The 23,345-nt window shown below is 32.8% G+C and overlaps 2 protein-coding genes across 3 annotated transcripts in view; one reads left to right on the plus strand and one right to left on the minus strand.

Moving 5' to 3' along the window:
• Nucleotides 1–11,267, plus strand: part of LOC148623584 (actin-related protein 10-like) — an 18,508-nt gene extending 7,241 nt beyond the window's left edge. The window contains exons 4-13 of the mRNA XM_088565505.1: nucleotides 1,650–1,758; nucleotides 3,745–3,852; nucleotides 4,807–4,874; nucleotides 6,304–6,377; nucleotides 7,046–7,081; nucleotides 8,081–8,160; nucleotides 8,641–8,714; nucleotides 8,980–9,061; nucleotides 9,535–9,736; nucleotides 10,345–11,267. Coding sequence (XP_088421631.1) covers nucleotides 1,650–1,758; nucleotides 3,745–3,852; nucleotides 4,807–4,874; nucleotides 6,304–6,377; nucleotides 7,046–7,081; nucleotides 8,081–8,160; nucleotides 8,641–8,714; nucleotides 8,980–9,061; nucleotides 9,535–9,736; nucleotides 10,345–10,457 — 946 coding nt within the window. The 3' untranslated portion in view covers nucleotides 10,458–11,267. The remainder of the gene's footprint in view (nucleotides 1–1,649; nucleotides 1,759–3,744; nucleotides 3,853–4,806; nucleotides 4,875–6,303; nucleotides 6,378–7,045; nucleotides 7,082–8,080; nucleotides 8,161–8,640; nucleotides 8,715–8,979; nucleotides 9,062–9,534; nucleotides 9,737–10,344) is intronic.
• Nucleotides 11,268–19,120: 7,853 nt separating this feature from the next.
• Nucleotides 19,121–23,345, minus strand: part of LOC148623585 (ATP-dependent RNA helicase TDRD9-like) — a 94,696-nt gene continuing 90,471 nt past the window's right edge. For both annotated transcript variants that reach the window (XM_088565506.1, XM_088565507.1), the window contains exon 37: nucleotides 19,121–21,358. In XM_088565506.1, coding sequence (XP_088421632.1) covers nucleotides 21,229–21,358 — 130 coding nt within the window. In that variant the 3' untranslated portion in view covers nucleotides 19,121–21,228. The remainder of the gene's footprint in view (nucleotides 21,359–23,345) is intronic.

Here is a 23,345-nt window from a genome sequence, read left to right on the forward strand (position 1 = left end):
AACACAGAACAAAGAAACAAGTGTGGAAGAATATAACAGAGCACTTTAATAGTGTGAATTGAGCAAAAGAAAGAAAAAGATAGGGAATTGTAAAAATGTGGGTAGGCAAAAGAAAGGGAGAAGACAGAATGGTAGAATGTAGATTAAGGAAATGGAAAAGGAAAAAGCAAAGCAGGAAAGAGTGTTGAGGTGAAAGAAATAACAGACAAGCACTGTAACAGTGAAATGAAGGAAAGAAAATAAAAGACAGGGGTGATAAAGTGTGGATTTAGGAAAAAAGAAAAGAAAATAATAGTGTGAACGATTGTTGAATGAGGAAAAGGGGAAAGAAATAGAGAACTATATCTATATGAGTGGATTGAGAGAAAGAAAAGAAAAGAAGGCAGTAATAAAGTGTAGATTGAGAAAAAAGAAAGGCAAAAATTATTTAGATAGAGCAAAGACAAAGAGGAAAAGAGTGTGAACTGAAGAAAAGGGAAGGAGAAAGGGACCTATGATAGAACATGCATTGAGGAAAGGGATAAAAAGTGAAGACCAGTGAAAGAATGTAGATTGAGAAGAAAGAAAGAGACAGAGTATTGTAAGAGTGTGGCTTGGGGGGGAAAGAGAAAAAAAAGGAAGAGAGTAAAAGATTGTGGATAGTGGGAAAGGAAATGAGAGGATGGGGCAATACAATTCAGAATTGTCAACTTTCCTTTCATCTGTGGCAACATCCCTTCAGCACCTGGAGTGTTCATATCACAACTCATACGTTATGCCAGAGCTTGCCGAAACTACACAGACTTTTTGTATCACCCTAGAACTCTAACAAATAGGCTTCTGGAACAGGGTTATGTTGCTACAAGATTGAAGTCATTACTACAGAAGTTCTATGGTCGTCATCATGAACTTGTGGATCGTTATAGTGTATCCATCTGCACCATGAAAACTGATTTATTCAACGGGTCATAGTTTTCCTTTCCTCGTTTGTCTACCCCGGACTTGACCTTTTATGAGCAACTCAGCGGGTGTTTCTAGAAAAGCAGAGGATGCTTACCCTACCAGTGCACCTGGTCCATGCTCCCAGTTTTTAGTGGAGTCTGAGTTGCTCATTTGCTTTTGTTACTTTGTATGTATTATTTTAGTTACTGTATGTTCTTTGTTGTGTATGTCTGTTTTCCATGTCAGGTCTTTGTCCCTGGATTACATTCTTTTGATTACCACTATAACCTTGGTTCCCTTGATTACTCTTTTACATAGTTCTTTATGTGAAAATTATTTAAATTCTTTATTAAACATGGGTTCATTATGCAAATCTGTTTGTCCTGGCCTTTTTCTAGCTGAATGATTTTATATTTGGTTTATGGCATTGACATGGTGTATTGACTGACTATACTTATTTCTCTGATCATACTTAGAGTGTGTTGTAAAACAAACAAAAAATGTCACATTTTTTAGCTGAGAAAGGAAGAGGAAAAGACACAACATAGCATGGATCTAGAGAAATGAAGGAAACAACAAAAAGAGCAATGTTTCAATCTAAAAGTCGAATCAAAATCCTTTATAATTGAATAAAAATTTGGGAAAGATTTCACTAGTCAGAATAAATTTAATTAATGTGGGACCACAGTCACATATTGTTTATATATTAAAAATCTTCTTTTTGTCAGGAATTTGTTAGTTAATGCCAAAGATAGAAGGATAGTGATATGTGAATCCATGTTATGTCCATCTCAATTTAGAGAAACATTAGCTAAGGTTCTATTTATTCACTTTGAGGTATGTAAACCTTTAATGTTAGGTAAACAATGAATTTAAATTTGCCAGGCTTTATAAAATTCTATAAAGTTTGTACACAGGAGTGTTGTACTGATCAGTCTAAAATTTTGTCACACCTTAATTTTTACTTGAAAAAAATATTTGCATAAATAGTTTATCAAATAATATCATGCTTCTTTGTGTTATTCTAAGATACATTGATGTCAGGTATATTATGGATGATGTGAAATTTTGAATTAGTTTTACTCACTAAAACCTTGCTTTTCAAAGTATCTTGAACAGTTCACCACTTAACATTACATTTTGTAGTAGGATTACAACTTTTACTATGTATATTCTTTTTATTGCACAATGGCGGTATATATCACCAAGACAAAAAGGCCTTTTTCATCAAAAATGTACTTTTCGGAAGTACATGTATGTCAAAAAAAACTTGATGGTCTCACCATTCCTTATGTTTTTATTAGTTAACATGTTACAAAGGCATTTTATTTCATTGTGAATTCCAAAGATAAAAGAATTTTTGCATATCATTGCAAAGCTTGATAACAAAAAGATTTTGAAACCATTTTGAAATGGTGCATTGTTTGAAAAATTTGGCCTGAATAAATGATACTGAAAATCCACATTTATATATTATGTATATTTAAAAAAATATGCTCATGTAATGGTATTGTGCTTTTATCGTCCATAGACATTTCATGTGATGTCTGGACAATAACTTGAGTGTACTATTAGTAAATAGATCTGTATAACAAGTTGCCATACCACTACTAGGATGACTTTGATTGATTTACTGGGTTGTGACTTGAACCTTAAAGGAATTAAGGGCCCAAAGGGGCTGAAAACAAGCATTTTTTCTGGAAAATAAAATCACCATTATATTAAGTGAATGGATCTCTTTAAAAATTATACCACTAGGTACCATACCACAAAAAGACTATGCTGGGATTGATTTTGATGGTTATTACCGGAACAGCTTAGGAATTAGGAGACAAAAAAGGGCCAAAAACAAGGATTTTAAACATGTCTGGTCCACAACTTGACTATATTTTAATTCTGGTCAAACTAAGTCTTAATGGCCCTGAAAATTCAGAGTTGTATCAAGCTTGAATGGTGTATTCATAATTGCCCCAACTTTTCAGAATTCGACCTCTGGAGTTGTATCAAGCCGAGTGTGCATTTTTTTGCTAACTGACAGAAAATTACTGGCACACTGTTAACAGTATTTATATACTTTTATAATAAATAACAAATAATCTTATAAGTGATAATGAATTTTACATTTTGTGAGTTTTCTCCCTGATCTATTTCATTCATCTTATGAAGCTTTAACAAAAATGACAGTCATTCATGTTTTTGAATAAAATTTTTTTTTTTTATTAGCTCATCTGGCCGAAGGTTATGTGAGCTATTGCCATCACTTGGCGTCCGTCATCGTCATTGTTAACAATTTTTCAAAACTCTTCTCCTCTGACAATACTTGGCCAATTGAAACTGAACTTGGTATGAATGTTTCTTGGGGTATCCTGCATAGAACTGTTGTGGGGATTTTTGATCCATCAAAAAACATGGCAGCTGTTACTAAAAATAGAACATAGGGGTCAGACAGTAGTTTTTCCCATATATCTCCAAAACTATTAGGTTTAGCTAAATTCTGACAGGGTAAAAGTGTTCAGCATGATGAGATCTATCTGTGATCGACTTTTCCTATTAATCTGTTAAGCTATGTTGGTGTTATTGCCATTTTTTTTTTATTATAAGGCCTATAAAAGGTCTTCAGGGATAAATGTTGTCAGACAACTCCTTGTAAGAGTTATTGCCCTTGAATGGTGAAAAATGACTAAGTGAGAGATTCAGGCTCCTGGGAGCTTTTTGTGTTAGATTTGTATATCATTTATGTGGTGTAGAATTTTTTTCACAGAGTTGAGAACAGAATAAACAAAATTACCTAATCATCTATGGCTAATTCTCTTATCATTTCAGGTATCCTCAGTAATGTTTGGAGCTAATCACTTATTAAGTCTTCTTACTCTTGGTACCAATACAGGCCTTGTTATCGACTTGGGACATACTGAAAGTATGGTAATACCTGTATCCTTCTATGTACTCATGGATATCTTACTCTGAGGGGAGACCTTGGTACCATCACAGACTTACAGATCTTTTTTTTTACCAGTAATGGTACCCTGGTGGTGATACAGACTTAAAGATCTTTATATTTCAATAATAATCCTTCCTTTGGGTGAGTTCCTGGGACTAACACATAACTTTTTAGCATACCTGCCAATGTGAATTTACCAATATTGAATAAGTGTGATTTGCATTAGACCAAAAGAGATATGTATGTTTCCTATTACACTTTCAATCAAAATAGGGTAGGTAAGTAGGTAGGAGTCTTTTATATTTTACTTTAAAGGGAAGGTTTCAAATACTGACTTATGATCTCTAGATCATATCTATCACAGAAGGTACAATTATAGACTTAGATCGTATAACCTCTCACATAGGGAGGGACTCTTAATATCCTTATTGACTTTGATCTTGATCTTAGTAAAAACTGTTACCAAGGGAGGGACTCTGGTACTAAAATTGAGTTACCTGTATCTTTATTGAAAAACCTATTACTGGTGCCTAGGGAGGGTCTCTGGTACCATTATTGACATAATGTTCTATCTTAAAGTAAAATATTTTTACCTAGGGAGACTTTCATGTTTTTGAATATATATTAACTTATATCTCTACACTTTCACATAGAGGAGGTTTGTGGTATCAATATTAACTTAGACCCTTATCGTTGGATGAAGAACTCACTTCAACAATATAGGCTTAGATCTTTATGTTATGATAAACATTCTTTCCTTGGTACCATAATGGTTCAAATAACATTATAAACATGATTTAGGTACTTTAAATTTTTTTCTCTTTTAAGTGTTCGACCCCTTTGCCACTGGAATTTTTGTTATCCTCAATACTATTGGGCTTTGGAAAAGTCGAATTTGAACATTGACTTAAAGTTACTTTCAAATTTTCCTGAATATGGATTAGATTTATGAAGGTATCCCAGTAATGAAGGCCATAGAAGCCATTCCTGTTGCTGGCAAGGCTGTACAGAGGTTTGTTTCTACTGAAATACCAGTTGTTGTTTTTTTTTTTTTTCGACCGCAAAAAATTCGCAACACATAATGGTATGGCAATGTTGTCTTCATCATCATCAGTAGGCACTTAGTTTTATAAAGTTTATCTATGAACCTCCTGTCAAAAACATATGAATGTCTATGATATTGCTCCACAATATTCAATACTACAAAGATCAAGCAGGGATTAATATTGGAGTTATGACTTGAACCAAGTGGGAAGTAGGGGCCAGAAACAAATGTTTTCCTGACAATAACTTGAGTTTGAGTAAGTGGATCTCTTATAAATTGTACTTTAAGAAGCCATACTTCAAAAGGAGACTTGAGATTGATTTTTGGGGTTATGACTATAGCCAATTAAGAACTATGGGCCACAAAGGGACCAGAAACAAATTTTTTTCTGATTTCTGGAGTAAAAATGAATGGATTTCCTTGAAACTCTATCACAAAGTACTTTCCTCCCAAAGAACGGAAGGTTGGGTTTGATTTTGTAGGGTATGTCTTGACGTTTTTAGGAATTAGGAGCCCAAAAAAGGTTAAGTTCTTATCATGTGTCAACTTTCAGATCACAAGCAGAAATCAAAGCTGTATCAAGTTTGAATGGTGTGTCAATACTTGCCCTGGTTGTTCAGTGTGTGACCTCTGTGGTCATATCAAGATGCACCACTCAAAGCATTTTATTCTGTAGTAAAATCAAAATTAATATGAAAAGAACACAGTTAATGGGATACTGCAACTTAATTTTTGTGAAGCTGGCGGCTTGGAGCTCTTAATTAAACAATGGATGTCCATGTATGAAGTGGTTCCTCAGTTGTTATACTAGCTCTGAAGGAGAGGAGGATGAGATATACTGTTTTACCCTTGTCCAAGTGACAATGTATACTGTAACAATTTATTTTGTTACACTACTCTCAGCAGCTTTTTATCACAGCAGCTTGAAATTTTAACATATTCTTCCTGTAGGTATGTCATATGATGGGATTCATTTTCAGAAAATTCCACAACAACTTCCTGTTTTCCCTGGACTTTGTTTATTTTCCATATATCTTGATTGAAAGCAGGGGTATCACAAAGTGAGCCTTCGCTCACAGATTTTTTGTTTTAGTAATCGAATGCAATTTAACTATGAATAGATCTACAAATCAACAAAACACTGTGACTAGTATGTTCATGTATGTTGATTGAAAGCCTTGGATGAACCTCCAATTTTTTATGGATTTCCTTCAAACTTTCTTGAATGCTTTGTAGCAATTAAAATCTTGGTTCTTGCAAAAGTGGGCACGAGAGTTTAAAATTGTGAATGTAGTCACTAATGTTTTTAATTTATCATGATGTTTTATCAATTATTTGAACATTTTCCCCTTTTAGCCTTTAAATATGTTATTAATATTTATCATATACATAACAGGAGAATTGAGGAATTGTTAAAGTCTACTGCCACAGTTAGTGGGGAAGATGGGCAGGAGAAACCAGTATCCTCAGGTATGTATTCAAAGAGGACTAAAAAAAGATTCACTATCCAAGATAAATCGATAGGAGAAACCATTATCCCCATGTATGTCTCCATAAGTGATAGGAAAAACCTGTATTCCCATGTATCTATCCATAAGTGACAGGAGCAACCAGTATCCCCATGTACGTATCCATAAGTGGTAGAAGAAACCAGTATCCCCATGTATATATCCATAAATGACAGGAGAAACCAGTATCCACATGTATGTATCCAAAAGTGACAGGAAAAAACACTTTTACTACAAAGGTATTCATAGAAGTTTGAGAGAAAAATCCCAGAAAAATATTCATAGAAGTTCGCGAGAAGAATCTCAGATAAGTAGGGGAGAAACCAGTACATGTTCCAAACCATATAGGGTAAATTATCTACATTAGTAATACCTACATTTGTATTTTACAAACATTCTGTATATGAAGTTTGGACTGCATGAAACCAGATGGTTTAGAAGGAAGATAATCCATCCAACTTTATTTAAATGTTGTTAGTGTCTTGTTAGAATAACTTTTGATAGCAGTTTGTTTTTATCACATCTTTGAATAAGTGTGTTTTGGTATCTTTTATGCAATATGGTTATTATCCTGTCCTATTTTGATATTTTTGTGGGCAGGTTTATACCATGAAATACCTTATATTTCAGAATATTTGACAGAAGACCTGTTGGAAGATATTAAAGGTAGTTATTGGAAGATTTGAATTGAGTTGTGATAACCATAAGAAGACTTATTCCATATTGTTTAAGTAGTTGGTACTCTGTGTCAGTTACACTGTATTTTCAAAGTTGTATAGTAAGGTACTTGTTGTTTGGTCAAAACAGGAAATTTCAGATTTCATCAAAATGTAAGTTTTCCTTTGTTTGCTGTGTATGATATCTTTTTGACTTTTACAGAACATGTAGAGTCTAATAGCGAATGATATCATGTCAACTTTTACAGAACATGTGGAGTCTAATAGCGAATGATATCATGTCAACTTTTACAGAACATGTAGAGTCTAATAGCGAATGATATCATGTCAACTTTTACAGAACATGTAGAGTCTTATAGCAAATGATATCATGTCAACGTTTACAGAACATGTAGAGTCTAACAGCAAATATGCTGCCATTTTATGCATTATCTTCCCAATGTTTATATCATACATCAGTTTGCAAAATGCTACATCTCTACCTATTGAAACTTTGAAATGTAGTCAAAACACCTGCAAAACAAAACATAAAAAAAACTGACATGTTATTTGATTGGAACTCCACAAACATATAAAAAAAAAACTTCAGGTTGTGGTAAAACAAGGCATTTTTGGCTGAATCAGAAACTGTTTTACCTCCTCATATCATAGGGTACCCATCTTACCTTCCATTTTTCTTACTCCTCCTACACTACTGAACTGAATTGAATGTAATTTTCATAGAATCTTTTCAGGGCAAAAGATGCATGTTATCAAATGGATGAGGGGGGTTTCAATTTAGTGAGAATTTCTCACAGTTTTGTAGTTTTCAAGGTGAATGTGGTTCAATCAAAGTATTGATTCAAATTCTAAAAAAAATCATCATTGGAGGAGCTATGGTACTGTTATGAAATGCATAAAATCAGAACTTCCTTAGTGAAAGAAATTTGGCCAACCACAAAAACTTGTATGAAATTAAAGTATTTCAGATTGATCTTAATTTTTGTAGTGAGATGTTGTTTTGTTACAAACATTAAAAGAGCCAAACAGATTCATGATGTCATGATAAAAGGTGACGACAAAAGCAAGGTATTTTTCATTAATGTGGTTATGTATAAGTTGAGAAAGAAAATTAATAAATGACTGGGGAAACATTATTAGTAAATATACAAGAAACTGAAACCCTGTTATCCCCACCACCAATCCTTAATGCAAAGATTTTAGCAGATTAACAAATAACAAAAATCTGTTAGAATGCTCAGAATCAGAATCAGAATGCAGTTATCAAAAAGTTTACCTCTAGAAATTTGGTAATGGTTATTTGTTTGAGTAAGTAATAGTGCTTGGATATTGCTTTTTCTCACAATCCAGTTCTATTTTTCAGAGTACTTTTGAAACAATTAAATATGATTAGTTAATTGCTGAGTTCATTCTTATCATAACAGTTGTTATTGTCTTAGCCTAACACTCTGTATTAATTATACACAGATTTTCATTTTTTTCTGATGAACATTTATAGAAGTACAATGATTTTAAGTAGTTACAATATAATCCTATTTATCATTTTAGTTACCAACTCCTCCACCCAGTGTTAAGTATCCACTTGATGGAGGAAAAGTCTTACATATATCTGGTGAAATCAGGTTAGATTTAATACTTAGGTCTGTTATTTTATGTAATAAGAAGTTGGTTTGTTACAAGTTACATAATATAGAAACTACACTATAGAAACCATGAAAACATTAAGAGAAGAAAACTAATGCTCTTCATCAAAAATATTTTTGTGAGGTTATTTCAGTCATTTAAGATAAATTTTTTAATGACCCAAGTTTTATGAATTCCTATGACTGAAGCTCTTTGGTTAAACATATTACAACAAAACTCCTTTTATTAGTGATGTTTTTGTAGGGAACATAGTTGTGAAGTATTGTTTGAACAAGATAATGAAGAGGTTTCAGTATCAACTCTTCTCCTAGATTCCATACTCAAGGTAAATACAACTATTTAAGGAAAACTAGAAAACAAAAAAAGAAAGGGAGCTTCTCACAAGAAAACAAACATTGAACCAAAAAAAATATTAAAACCCTTGAAGCATATAATGACATGAGATGGACAGATTGACTGGGTGTAACATAGTATGTCCTTCAAACAACATGGCTTTTATTTTATGCATGTTTATTCCATCTGCTAATACAGTACCTCCTAAAGTAGGATTTAATAATATTCTATGTAGTGCAGAAGCTTGGTTTATGTCCCTTTGTATGCCCCCAGCATGTATCGTGGAAATCTTACATTCCATTAAGTTAAACATACACTGTATGATTTCCCTTTTTTAAAATAGGACTTGGACCTCTTTTGTATTGAGTTTTCTTGGGTCATATGGAGTTGATAAGGGGTCAATTTGGAATTTGATTATAGCAAAATATAACAGCCTTTCCTTAAATAATTGTTTATTTTTTAAAGTGCCCCATTGACATAAGAAAGAGTTTGGCTGAGAACATTGTGATTATTGGTGGTACTTCAATGTTGGCTGGATTTCATCACAGACTTAGATCTGAGCTGTATGACCTACTGCAAAAACCAAGATATGAAAAACATTTAGCCATTAAAGAGTTTAGATTCCATCAGCTTCCTGCTAAACAAAATTATGCTGCATGGCTGGGAGGTAGGTTTTCTCTTAAATCACTTTATTTTTCTCATTGTCATATTCACTATTTCAGTCTTTATGATGGCATATTATTTGGAAACAAATGTGTGTGAAATAATTACAATAGAAAGTTGTGTTTTGCCTGCATTATATTTAATATGTACCCCTATTCTACTTGAATAAAGTTAACTAGTCACATGGGAATAAATATGTCATTTACAATGTTTCAAACTTAAAAGATATCCAAACACTCCAGAAGAAAAGACATCACACAAAACAACTAAGAATCACATTGTCATGTAATCAATATCTCCAATAGCCAAAAACATCAAACTTCCATCCAACTGTAAAAAAAGTATATCTGAAAACACCTGGATTAACTTTTTTTATAAATGTATTACCTTGATTACCTTCCTAGAAAGGTTCAATCTGTACTCTACTTCTTACAAATAAGTGCAGACTTTTTATGTTTAGAGCTCATTGTTGCACTTGAAAAAAATGGTTATGTTTTCATTGTACATACATTAAAAATACAGGTACCAATTATTCAGGTAGATTAAACTTGATTAATTGTTGTTATCTTCATGAATGTCTTCATAGGTTTTTAAGCACTTTTTCCATTTCAGGGGCTATGGTAGGAGCTTTAGAGACTTTGCCTAGTAAATCTGTATCTAGAGATCTGTATATAATCAATGGGCATCTAACAGACTGGTGTTCTATTTCTCATGAAAAACAATAACTAATTCTTACATGTAATATATGTAAATGTGCAATATTTTGTGTATTAGTTCAGGCCATGCTTTTTAATTTAAAAAGCTATTTATTTTAACTGGTGACTTCTTGGGATTAGTATTATTATTTATATTTACATCATCTATGCTATTATTGTACAGATTGTTAACTTTCTAAGAACAGTATATACCGGTAACTGTTTAATTATGATTTCTTGTCATTGTTTCATCAGGCTTTCATGTATATATATACTGTAAATTCATAAACTATTGCAAGGTTTTTATGAATGTGAAAACTAAGGTCAGGGAACTCTTAATGTTTGATGTGAACATTTTCTTAAAATAGTAGAAATTCGCATTGCATTTTTGACAAAAAATGACAAAATTCCAATAATTAACATCCAGTTCCTAGTTTTTTTTTGTTTTTAAATCTATTATTTTTTATTAATGGTCTACAATTTTATGGTGATGTCATTGTTATTAGCAGGTTTTGTAGACATTTTGTCTCTGGACAACAACTCCCTCAAGCTTATATACTGTGTCTATACATGCCCTACTATTAGGGGTTAAAGCTCTGGGGTCTTACCAAACTTTTCCCTGTGCAGTATTTTATTATTGCTGAAATTTCTAGGTATGTTATTGTATGCTGAAAGTATATGACACTAACATGTGATAATTGTGATTAATTGTCTGTTTTAGGAATCAATGGAGACATCTTGTTTACGTATTAATCACTTTATTAGAATGAAATAAACAATAGATTGTAGTAAGAACAATCTCTTTCCTTAGTTATTAAATTACAAAATGTGAAGTTACAATATGTTTCTTATTTTATAGAATCTATATGTGTACATAGCCACTACCTAATCCTTAGAACTTGTACTGCTTCAGTACCCTCTTCTTTATAATCAGGTGTTTATTTAAAAAAAAAAATCAAATAAAAAAGACTTGGGGAAAAAAACTGATAAAAAAGACATGAGTAGACATACATTCATGTAAATTTTAGTGTTATTTAAAAATAAAATCAGAATAACAATACCACTTCATTGGAGGGTAGATAAACCAGAAAAATAGGAATTTAAGGGAATGCTTTGCATGTTTATTTTAAAAAATTTAAAAGGTCCTAAATATGTTCTATGTTCATGAAACAGGTGGATGCAAAAAGACAGAAAAATAGTAGGAAATATGACTTCTATTGTAGGTTTGAGTTTTATAATCTTTGAAGAATTGTTTCTGCTATAGATCCTTTTTATAGTATATAGAACTGTGGAAAATATTTCCTGGTTCTATATTTCGAGTGTCTAGTATCTTAATAAACCTGATCATAGTAGAAGTCTATATGTATCTATATGTGTGGGGTACCTGCCAGTGATTTGGTATCTATATGTGTGGGGGTACCTGCCAGTGTTTTGGTATCTATATGTGTGGGGTACCTGCCAGTGATTTGGTATCTATATGTGTGGGGTCAAATTTTAGTAAGTTAATAATAAGTTGGTAAGTGATCCAAATAGATCTCCCTATCGGTGATCATGATAGGTCGATGCTGATTTTGAAGGATTTAATTCTGCTATTGAAGAAGTAGACTAGAATTCTTTTTGGAGTTCTTTGATTAGTGTTGATGAAATGAGTACTAAATTTACTGAGAAATATACTCAACTGGCTAGAGGACATATTACTGATATTCCTAATTCAAACAAGATATTGACTGGGAACAGATTCAACCTTTGATATTGAAACAATATCTTGTAGTGAAATTAAGTGTCGAAAACGAGGAAGCACGTATTGCTGCTGGCCTTCCTGGATTTGCAAGTACCGAATCGCTTTATTTCCAAAGTGGATGGGAAACCCTTCAAAACGGAAGGAAAAGAAGAAAACTTAACTTTGTTATATAAAATCCACACTCAAAAGGCCCGAAATAATTAATCGATTGTCTGCAAAATGTTATTCAAATAAACACTAACCATAACTGGAATAATCAAAACGATTATAGAATACCATTAACAAGACTTCAGTTATTCTCTAATTCATTATTTCCATCAACGATTAATTTCTGGATTGGTCTGGATAACAGTATCAGAAATTCCACATCTCCCAATTCTTTCAAAAATAAAATCCGAATAACCTCACCAAAACCACCAAAATTTTAGGATTCTGGCGATCGGTACTATAATGATATACATACAGGACTTGGACATCGATCGAACAATTTTGTCCTTTTTCGTGTTGGATTAAATAGTGTCCTAAATGTGAATGGGTAGAAGATGCAATTCATTTTTTTCTGGAGTGTCCTTTCTATTACCGAGCTCGCTTAATTGTTTGCAATACATTTATCTATGACGGCGAAATGAATATTGAACATGTCCTTTTTGGCAATGATTTACTTATTCCTGATAAAAAAACACTGCTTAACGCGGTATAACACTTTGTCCAGCAAACTAAATGTGTTTAGATTCAACAGTGTTTTTTTTTACTCTTTCAAACACAGTGTTATCATTTCTTTGCGAGTGATTTTCAGTATAAAATACTGAACATTATGTTAGATTTGACTGATGTGTATACAAGATCTGACTGATGTGTATATAAGAACTGACTGATGTGTATATATCTAATTTTATATGTATATATTTTTGTTGATGCATGTTTGTTGTATGTATGATATATTTGTTATGTTGATCATGGAGAAGGAATCATTACAAATTGGTATAACTTTAGTCTGACCCTTTGCTAATATTGCAATAAAATATGTTTAAACTAATGAAGATATAGCCCGGATGCAATGTTTTATTGATATAGACATTATGATAATCTAGTTTGAAAGATGTATTTAACAAACACAAGACTGAATTAACAAAAAGAAAAGACAGATGAAAGATATTCCATGAAAAAAAAAAAAACAAACAAACAAACAGAAATTAACCCTTCAGTTTCAGTGATCATTTATAGTGCTTTCAGCTCTCATCTTGAGTATAGGTTATTGAAAATGCGAATCTGTCTTTTTTGCATCAAGAAAAAAAATACCTTGTCTGGGAATTCAAATTTCAAGTCGATAAATCTTTTAATTAATAGGGATGCTAGGATATTTTTATTCTAGAATCTTCCGCGGTAATTTTGGTTGTGATTGTTAATTGAACACTTTTGTAACTAGACAATACATCTCGTTCTAGTAATTTATTTCACTGATGAGATGTAGAGCACTTCTGAAAATTTCATTTCAGTTTGTTGAAATAAAACTTATTTATAGCTCCCATAGATATATAATTTGTAAATCCTAGAAAACTCTTATGAGCATTGGTGAATATAACCATAAAATCAGTAGCCACGAGTTAATATATAAATAAGTGTGCCTTTTCATAACTACATGTAACTGCAAAATAGTGTGTATACTGGACGTAAATGGAGAAGGTGAATAGAGGCAAAAGTGAAACAAAATAATATAAAACCGAACTACCTCTTTCTATTAATCTCTTCGCCGTTTCAGTTTCTAGAGTATTTGAGAAATTATTTTCGTAAGAAAAACAACCAAGGAGGAAATCCAATGCGGCAGGGTACTGAAAGGTTTCGGATGTTTACCATTACATGTATTACATCTATGTGTACTACATACTAATACACCCACCAAATTTACACTAAACTAGAGCGGATCTGTTTTGTAATTGACATAGTGCACGATATGACTATTTCACTAGAGCAGACGTTCATCGACAAAAATATGATTCCAGTGAGTTGAACAACGGATTCATAATCCGGTATGAAGTATGGTAATACAAAACAAAACTTCCGTCGTGAGTTTATGAATTTAATTGCTACCATTAATCATAATGATTCATCTAGATTTTCTTTCAGCGTCATCACGTTGCACTGAATCAACTCTCCTGTAATGTTATAACTGTAAGACACAGAGAAAGCATCATTTCCCTGGTGCCAAGTTCTCCTTGGTTTAATGGGAACAAGCTTGGGACGCTTATATGGAAAATTACTTGAATGCACAAACCTCGTCTCCTTCCCTCCTGCTTTGTTAAACGTGATTTTTTTATTTGATTGGTTTGTTCTGGAATTTTCATTGACCAGATTACTGCAAGAATGTCTATTACAAGTATTTTTTTCTAAAGTATCTGCTGCAGTTATTGGTGTAGATTCTTTTTCTTCCTCCACGACAACCTTGTTGGTGCTTGCTGATGAACCCATCGCTTCCCGCCGTATCCAAGATAACTTTGTGACGTCATTGACGTACTATAACAACGCAATGTTTGGGAAAAATGGGCGTAAATGTAAGTAAAAAGGAAGAAAAACAAACCAAAAGAGCAAACGAAATAGATAATCTCATCAAAGCAGGTGAAAGTTGCAATTCGTCATCAAGTAGTTCACCTGATAGTTCAATATTTAGTAGCAGCAGTTCAAACAGTGAGAATCTCGAAGAGGTTACACAGTGTGAATCAAAGAGCAATGAACAGACATCAGAAACAGGTCAGTTGGAAGTACAAGATGTACCTTCAGAGGAATCTGAACTACCGTCATTGAGTAACCAGGTCCGTAAGCTACCTAACACAGACAAAACCGAAAAATCAAAATCTGATATATCAAGGCCAATTAGTGATGCTGAAAAACGACTTCGATTGTATGAAAATGAGATTAAAGCAACAAACTCAGAACCTTCACAGCGACAATCCACATCGTCGGCCAACGGTGGTGAAAACAGAAATCCTGACTATCCTTCGGTACTTAGAAAGACTAGGCCTCATATTTTCCTAAAAAATGATGATATTCTTAAGGTACGTAGAACTGGAGTGTTTGCTAACGACCCATTCCAAAGTCTTAGTCCGGTGTCGGCAAAAAAACCAGGACAAAGTGATATTTTGTACCAACTTGGCCAAGAAGGAATAGTCAAACCAATGACAACCGAAGAAAGGACTATAGGAGAACTTCGTTCAGCAGGGATACTAAATCAAACAAGTGATGATAGCTTATCAAAGAAAATATACCCACGATTAGCGCCATTGAAGGTAGAAAGTGTCTGGGCTAAGGTCCCTGAAGCTAAGTTAGCCGCACCCTGGGAAAGAAAGGACTGTCTTCGGGCAGATAGTAATGAGGCATTACCGGGATATGTTCCATCTGCAAGTGAACGCGAAGGACAAGCGCTAACTAATAACGAATCTACTAAGTTAAAGCTGAAGATGATGAATATGGATTTATTATAAAATAATAGACATTTTCAATAGTTTTATATAATGCATGTCAAGACAACACTAAAAAAAGGATGCAAATGATATTTCTAGATATAATGGGAATTCAAATTGCTTCTAAACGATTCGAGAATACATGTTGTTATTTATATTTCTGTTTTCAATTTTTGTTAGTTTTTTTTTTCTTTTTGCGTTCAGCTCACCAACCGTCGGAAGTTTCAGTCCCAGGTGGTAGCTCTCTTGAACTAAAATCGGATTCATTTGTAAAAAAAAAAGACCTTTTAACTATAATATAGAATTCGAAAGTTTCAGAGAGGAAATTTGTCCAAAAAATTGAAGTAACGTGTAGCAGTGGTTAAAATTTCAGTCAGGTTTTACAGTGACCTATAATCTTGAAAATCAGTGAGGTTCTAAATATTAGTATTGATCCTGAAGTAATAATGATTTTACTAATTTTGATACCGCTGCCGTGATCTTCTTTTTTAACCTACTTTGGAATGAATTAGTATGTACGAGGTTTTTTAAGTTGGTCAAAATCTATTGTTAGATGTTAATTGTAGAATGTCATAAATCTTGATGCTTGTTGATCTAAAATTGAAATGTGATCCTGATCCTATGACCTCCTGAAAAGTACATTTGTTTGACCAGTAAAATAAAAGCAATGGCTACTATATGGTTTTCTCGTGCAATGTGGTAAGAGGGACTTCAAGGGAACTAGGGTTCAAACGGTAATAAAAAACCATAATCATAGGTTAAGGACTACAGACAAAGAAAATATGAAATAGTCAATTATACTGACTTGAGTCACTGAAACTTACACATTTTAATAATATGGTGCATACCATTCGAGACAGAACTAGATGATACCTGAATAATAAAAATCCAATAATTTTAACTTTAGTTCAAAGGTCATGGTCAAGAATGTATGCGACATCGTTTAATGGTAATACACCCATGTGCCGAATTTGGTATGCCTTTAAAATGTAACGTCTGGGATAGCCAAAGAGGAAAAATATGTAACGGGGGAACAAATCGGTTCCCATGGTGCAGATGGACACATCATAACGATCCATAAAACTATTGTGAATACTTCGGTCTTGAAGCAACAAAGCCTAATTGTAAGAAGTCTAGCACGGTACAAAAAGTCTGGGTAGTTCCAGGCAAGCTGTAGCATAACGAGACAGCGATATAGGCAGGTGCGGAAGGGATATTTCCACAGATGAAAGATGAAAGGAAAGTTGACGATATGGAACAGTTCATCGCGTTTGTCGTATAGTTTCCTTTCCATCGATTTTCAAGAGTAGGTCAAGATAAGAAGCTAATTTTATAGTGTCATAACAAAAGTTGTTTTCTTTCCATTCTTTAGTATAGATGAATCTCTGTTTCTTCTTCCATAAGATCAGCCTCATAAGAGTTCAGGCATACGTCAGTAAGTAGCGGGGTACAATTTTCCCACTGGAATGCCGACCGTCAGTTGAACACTCGACTTATGTATCGATAAAAAATCCAGCATTTATATCTAGTATCTTACTTTGGTCATGGTATACAAAGTAAGCAGAATCTCTACGCTATGTAGATATGTATTTGTGTATAAATGTTTCATTTTTTCCTTACAGTAACAACGATGAATGTGCATTATATTTTTGAGCACGGGTAATAGTAGTGTAATGAGATGAAAAATCATAGACCTTGTTGCTATAATAAACAAGAATTGAGAGTTCTCAAAAGCTCTTTCGAGTTTTTAGGATCTACATGGACGAATCGTAGTAACCATAAAAGTAACAATCACAAAAATTGGTACTAAGATAAGGTTGTAAGTGGCTCCCCCAGACACTAAGATTAAGGATGTAGGCATGCTGTGGGCTCTCCCCCCAGGTAGTAAGGTAAGGTTGTAGGTGTGTCTGCCAGGCTCCCCCCCCCAACCAGACACTAAGATTTAGGATGTAGGCGTGCCTGCCGGGCTCCCCCAGGTACTAAGATTAGACAAAATGTATACAGTATCTGCTAGGCTTCCCCCAGATACAATATACTTTTGTTTTCTTTCATTTTTGAGTTCACATGCATTTTCATTTTTTACACCTTTCATGTATCTGCTGGGCTCTCCCCAGATACTAATTTCTGAAATAAGTTCGTTTTCTACAAGTAGCCCCCAGACTGCCAAATTATGTTTTTTTGTTTTGTATTATTGAATATTGTGTTTATGTAAATATTTTGTACTGATGTTTTACTTAGTTTTAATGTAGTTATTGTAATAGATTAATTAACTTCATGTGTTTGCGTTTGCAAAGATGTTAAATGTTTTGACTGCATACAAACAATACTATGAAGTCAGAACTGTCTGAAATTTTATTAGTTTTTAAGAAAATGAATGTGGAGCTGCCTCCTCCTTTTTAATCATCTATGCCAATTTTTTTTAATGAAAGTCTTGTTTTGGGTGATTTTCTGGTAACATTCACTTCTCGCTCTAAAATACCAAATGAAAGTGATAAGTAAGTAAAAATTTTCAGAAATTTGAATTCTTATACTTCGTACGGAAGTAAAACAAACATTCTAATCTGAATAAATGAAACCTCAATTTTTTAAAATATTTCCTCCTTCTACTTGTCAAATACTTAACATAGCTAAATTAACAGATATTACTACAAGCAAGTTAAAAGAACCATCAGAAGTGCAATGAACTACTTACTAAAAAAGAAAAAGTACATTTCATGTTCTTGGAAGAAAATTTTAAAAACTATATTTTGGACAGAATTTCAATTGTGCATCACTCCCTAGCCACTAATGTGAATTCACTTAGGCTCTAATACTAACTTCACTAAGTTAAATATGTTATGGACCTTAAGTTTAACATGAATTAGTAAAATTTTAAATCAAAAGATGAGACAATTGTAGCTAGTAGAGAATTTGTACTCGTTACATAGATAGATGTGATATTTGTAAAGGTAAAGAAGTGTAGAATGTAAGTTATAAATTATCTGATAGGGCACCATTTTGCTCTTTCTACTGTACAGCTGAATAGTAGTCTACAACAAAAATCCTTGGTTGAGGCTACACCAAGACTCTTACAGATGAAACTTCTATTTGAGAAAGAAAAACTCTCTTCATAGTCCAACTATTTCTGAAAATGGATCAAACCATATTATATGGCATACTTACAGGAAGAATGTGTTAAAATTTCAAGCTGCTGTGATGAGTAGTTCCCGAGAAAATTGACAAAAAAATTTTAAGATGGACCAGGATAATACAGTATACTCCCCTCTCTTTCCAAGAGAAGGTATAAAAAATAGTGATCTTAACCTATGAAATACATATATGCATGTTAGTTTGACTTTTTTTTTAGAAATAAAGAAGTTGATTATGTACATACCAAATTGTAACAATAATGTTTCTTGTAGAAGGTCAACATTGATACTGTAGTCATGGACTCGCAATAATAGAATTTATGTTGATGACCTTCAGGTAAAAAAAAAACAAACCAAAAAAACACTACATTTTGAAGTAAAAACAATTTATTCAAATAAGAGAATCAAAAACCTCATCAATAACAATACCTTCAAGAGCTCCTCTTTTGGAACAATTACCAAAAAAAAAAAATACATGTGTCATCATAAGTGCTGTAAAAGCATCATACTGTCACAAATACTCTCATACAACAAAAACATCTGAGCTCTGATGACCCACTCTCTCATACAACAAAACATCTAAGCTCTGATACTGTTATAACCCCTCTCCCATACAACAAAAACAGAGCTCTGATGTCCCACTCTCTCATACAACAAAACATCTAAGCTCTGACACTGTTATAACCCCTCTCTCATACAACAAAAACAACTGAGCTCTGATGTCCCGCTCTCTCATACAACAAAACATGTAAGCTCTGATACTGTTATAACCCCTCTCCCATACAACAAAAACAGAGCTCTGATGTCCCGCTCTCTCATACAACAAAACATCTAAGTTATGATGCTGTTATAACCACTCTCATACAACAAAATATCTAAGCTCTGATGCTGTTAAATTACTTCTCTCTTACAACAAAATATCTCAGCCCTGATTGGTTAAAGCTACACTGATTGTTGAAGATAGTATAGTAATTGTCATATATACTTTTTGTTGTTAATTGGCACTGTTACACTTTTAACCACACTACAGAGTAACATTTTGGTAATTTATGGCTACAACATGTTGACACCTATTTCCCTCTAATTCCTGGTTATGTTTGTTCTATGTATGTTATACAAGATTTACTTTTCCATGTTCCATGCCACATCTTCCCTCATTATGGATTATGTTGTCAACTTAATGTGACCATAACAACATTTTCTCATTAAAAAAATATACCTATTCAAATTAAAGGTTTGCAAATTACCCGAGTTTTTGTAATTTTCATTTCTTAAAAAAAACCAAAAAACAAAAAACAAAACAAAAACAGGTAATCACACACATGTAAGACTTGATAATCTTGAAAAGTTTTTCAATAAATTTCAATGGAAGGTAAAGAAAAAGTCATTTGAGTGGATCTCAAGCAAAGGATTAAGTTACATAACACTGCATAATAAAGTATAGTGCAGATTGGGTCCCCGTCATGGGAAATATTGCTGTTCGAATTAAGTTTCATTTGAGATATTCCATTGGGTTTCTAAGTTATATGAATCTTTAATGTGTTCCAATGAGAAGATAATATCCTTAAACAAGTATATTTTTAAAACTTGCCTACTGGTTCTCTGCAAGAATGATATGATTGAATTTCCTCAGTGACAATAAAATATTTAATATGTTTTACACAGGAAAACTTGATTAACATTTCCAACTATATATGTCTAAAAACCATGTGAAGGGTGCAAAGTTTATACTGACACACTGCCATGATAAAGGATGTTAACTCCAAGATATAAACCCACAAGAATCTTATTGAGCATGTTCACATACCAAACACTTCCCCCTAGAAAGCGACCCCTTAAGAGGATTTCTTATAAAACCAAAATCCAGGCTTTATAATAACTAACTCTTCACCAACATTTGATGGAAATCTGACAAAAAACATAAGGCACTATTCAGACAAAACATATAAATTTATGATTTTCATTAAACAATCTTTCTAGAAATAGTGATTCCCAACAACCAAGTTCTGTGAAAATCAATCTTATCCTAGCATTTATAGTTACCAGCACTTCATCAAATTTTAAAAAGGAACCTGTGAAAAATTGAAGACTGTCCAGGGATAAAATAGAGACGGCAGACTGTAAGAGACCAGTAAAAAAACATTATACCTTCTGCGACTGTTGGATTCTACATTATTATAATGGGACCATTAGTTACAATAAGACTACATTATGTAAAACACAGTAAAAATATTACAACATGACTAGAGAAACAAACAATATAATTAGTAGTAAAGCGTAGACCATTATCATATCACTTGACTCAATACTCTGTGTATATAAGATCTGGATTTCAGATCTTGTCACAATAGAATAAGCCAATAAGTTCTGTTCTGACAGGAATGAACAAATCTTCAAAACAGATCTTCTTAAGTCATCTGTATGGTCACAACAGGGGACCTTGTAAGCTACACCAGGATAAACACAATGATGAGTCCTCAATTTGCCTGGTAGAGTGCTGCGACTTTATCCTGGTGACGACGCGTCTCTATATGCACTGCCAACAACTGTGGTGTAAGCCAAGTCATATTACATACCTCACAGGTAATAGGGTCACGCTTGCTGAAGCTACAAAATACAGTATGTTACATTGTAATAAATTAAGTTGCTAGTAAATAGTACATATCTGTTAACCTTCTGGATCCTCTTTGCAGGCAATCTCCTACAATTCAATTTCCATTCATTTTTGACAAATATTTTGTATATATCATATGTGTATATACAAGTTAGTATATATCTGAATGAATAAGTGCTTAATATTTAAATGCAATTTTAACTAAAAACTACAAATACTAATCCCTAAAGCAAAGAATGGTCAAATCTGTGCTGTTAGCACTGGAGATTTTTTATTCTTGTGAAATTGTAACATAAACAAATTTCAAAGATTACATGATGTAAAATAAAACTGATTATACATTTGCATTTTACATATCATTATGAACTTTTTTTCCCCCAACATGTATAAACTGAAGGTCAATCCAGACTACTGATCCAATCTCCCACACATTTATGAATTTTGTTTCATGTCACCTTTTTCCCAAATTTTTAAACCTGTCCAAAAGTTAATGTGCATTTACATTCAAAAACTATATTAACAGAGTATTTATCCTACACTGTAATTACACTCAAATGAAACAAATGTTAGCTTCAGAAATTTTTTTTTCTTGATGAACAGAAGATTTTCAAAAGCAAGACACTTTTATCAATTTGAATTTTACCACTTATTTTACTTGGTAAAATATTAGTGATAGGATGGAGAATTCAACTGATTAGTGTGTTAAATGGAACATTCTTAAAACATTTTACAATTCTTGACACATTACAGCAAGAACTAAATTCCCGAAATGCAAATTTATTACTAAATATCTTTCAAGGTCAAAAAAGAGTCCCTCAAATCTTCAGCTGATATGAAGACCAGATCTTAGTTTTATCTGCAGATATATTACAATATTTTTAGGCCGAATAAATGCAAGAAACATTTACTGGTTATAAAAGAGGTATTGAATGATATAACAGAAAATACATTTAGACTATATTTTTGTGTAGTGTTCAGAACTAGTAGGGAAGTTCCAGTAATGGACTGGTGACATAAGGTATTTTGATCCAAAAGGATAAAAAACTCCAAAATTCTCTATACAAAACAACAAGAGTCTCCCAGGAGCCTGAATTGCTCACCTGGTAAAATATTTGCCTTTCAAGGGCAATAACAAGGAGTTGCCTGAGAATTTTGACTCAACAAGACTTATCATAAGGACTATTTCAGAAAAACTACTGTCTGATCCCTTTGTTCTATTTTTAGTAACAGTGGCCATGTTTTTCGACAGATCACAAGTCCCAACATCATTTCAATGCACATTATCCCAAGGAACATTCATACCAAGTTTAATTCCAGACAAGGTTACCAAGTACCTTTTTTATTTATTAGTTGATCATCATAACAAATTGTCTTGTTTTAAAGATTTTTCAACGAATAAAACTTCCTTGGCTGTTTCCGCCTTTTTTTTAAAGAGTAAAACTTTGTAACATAGAAACAAAAAATTTGACATTTATACAAATCTGAAAGGAGCTTACATCAATAGATATGAACAATTCACCAAAGTTTCATAAAAGTAGGTGAAAGTGTTTTTGAGTTATTGTCCGAAAACTTGAAAATCTCCCTTTTTTAAGTATAAAAATTGATTACACAGAAACAAAAATCTGAAATTTATAAAAATCGAAAGGGTGTTTATATCAATATATATAGACAATTCACCAAAGTTTCATAAAAGTAGGTGAAATTGTTTTTGAGTTATTGTCCAAAAACTTGAAAATCACCCCTTTTTATTAAGTAAAAAAATTCATAACATGGAAACGAAAAATCTGAATTTAAAAAAAAATTAAAGGGGAGCTTACGTCAATAGATATGAACAATTCACAAAAATTTCATAAAAGTTAATGAAAGTGTTTTTGAGTTATTGTCTGAAGTGTGGATGACAGATGGACGGATGGACAACGGTATACCATAATACGTCCTGTCTTTGACGTACATATAAAAATGTGACCAAACTGTTTTTGG

Source organism: Perna viridis, chromosome 2, assembly GCF_037379345.1.
Source record: "Perna viridis isolate PV_CMFRI_1.1 ecotype Kerala chromosome 2, ASM3737934v1, whole genome shotgun sequence".
NCBI lineage: Eukaryota > Metazoa > Mollusca > Bivalvia > Mytilida > Mytilidae > Perna > Perna viridis.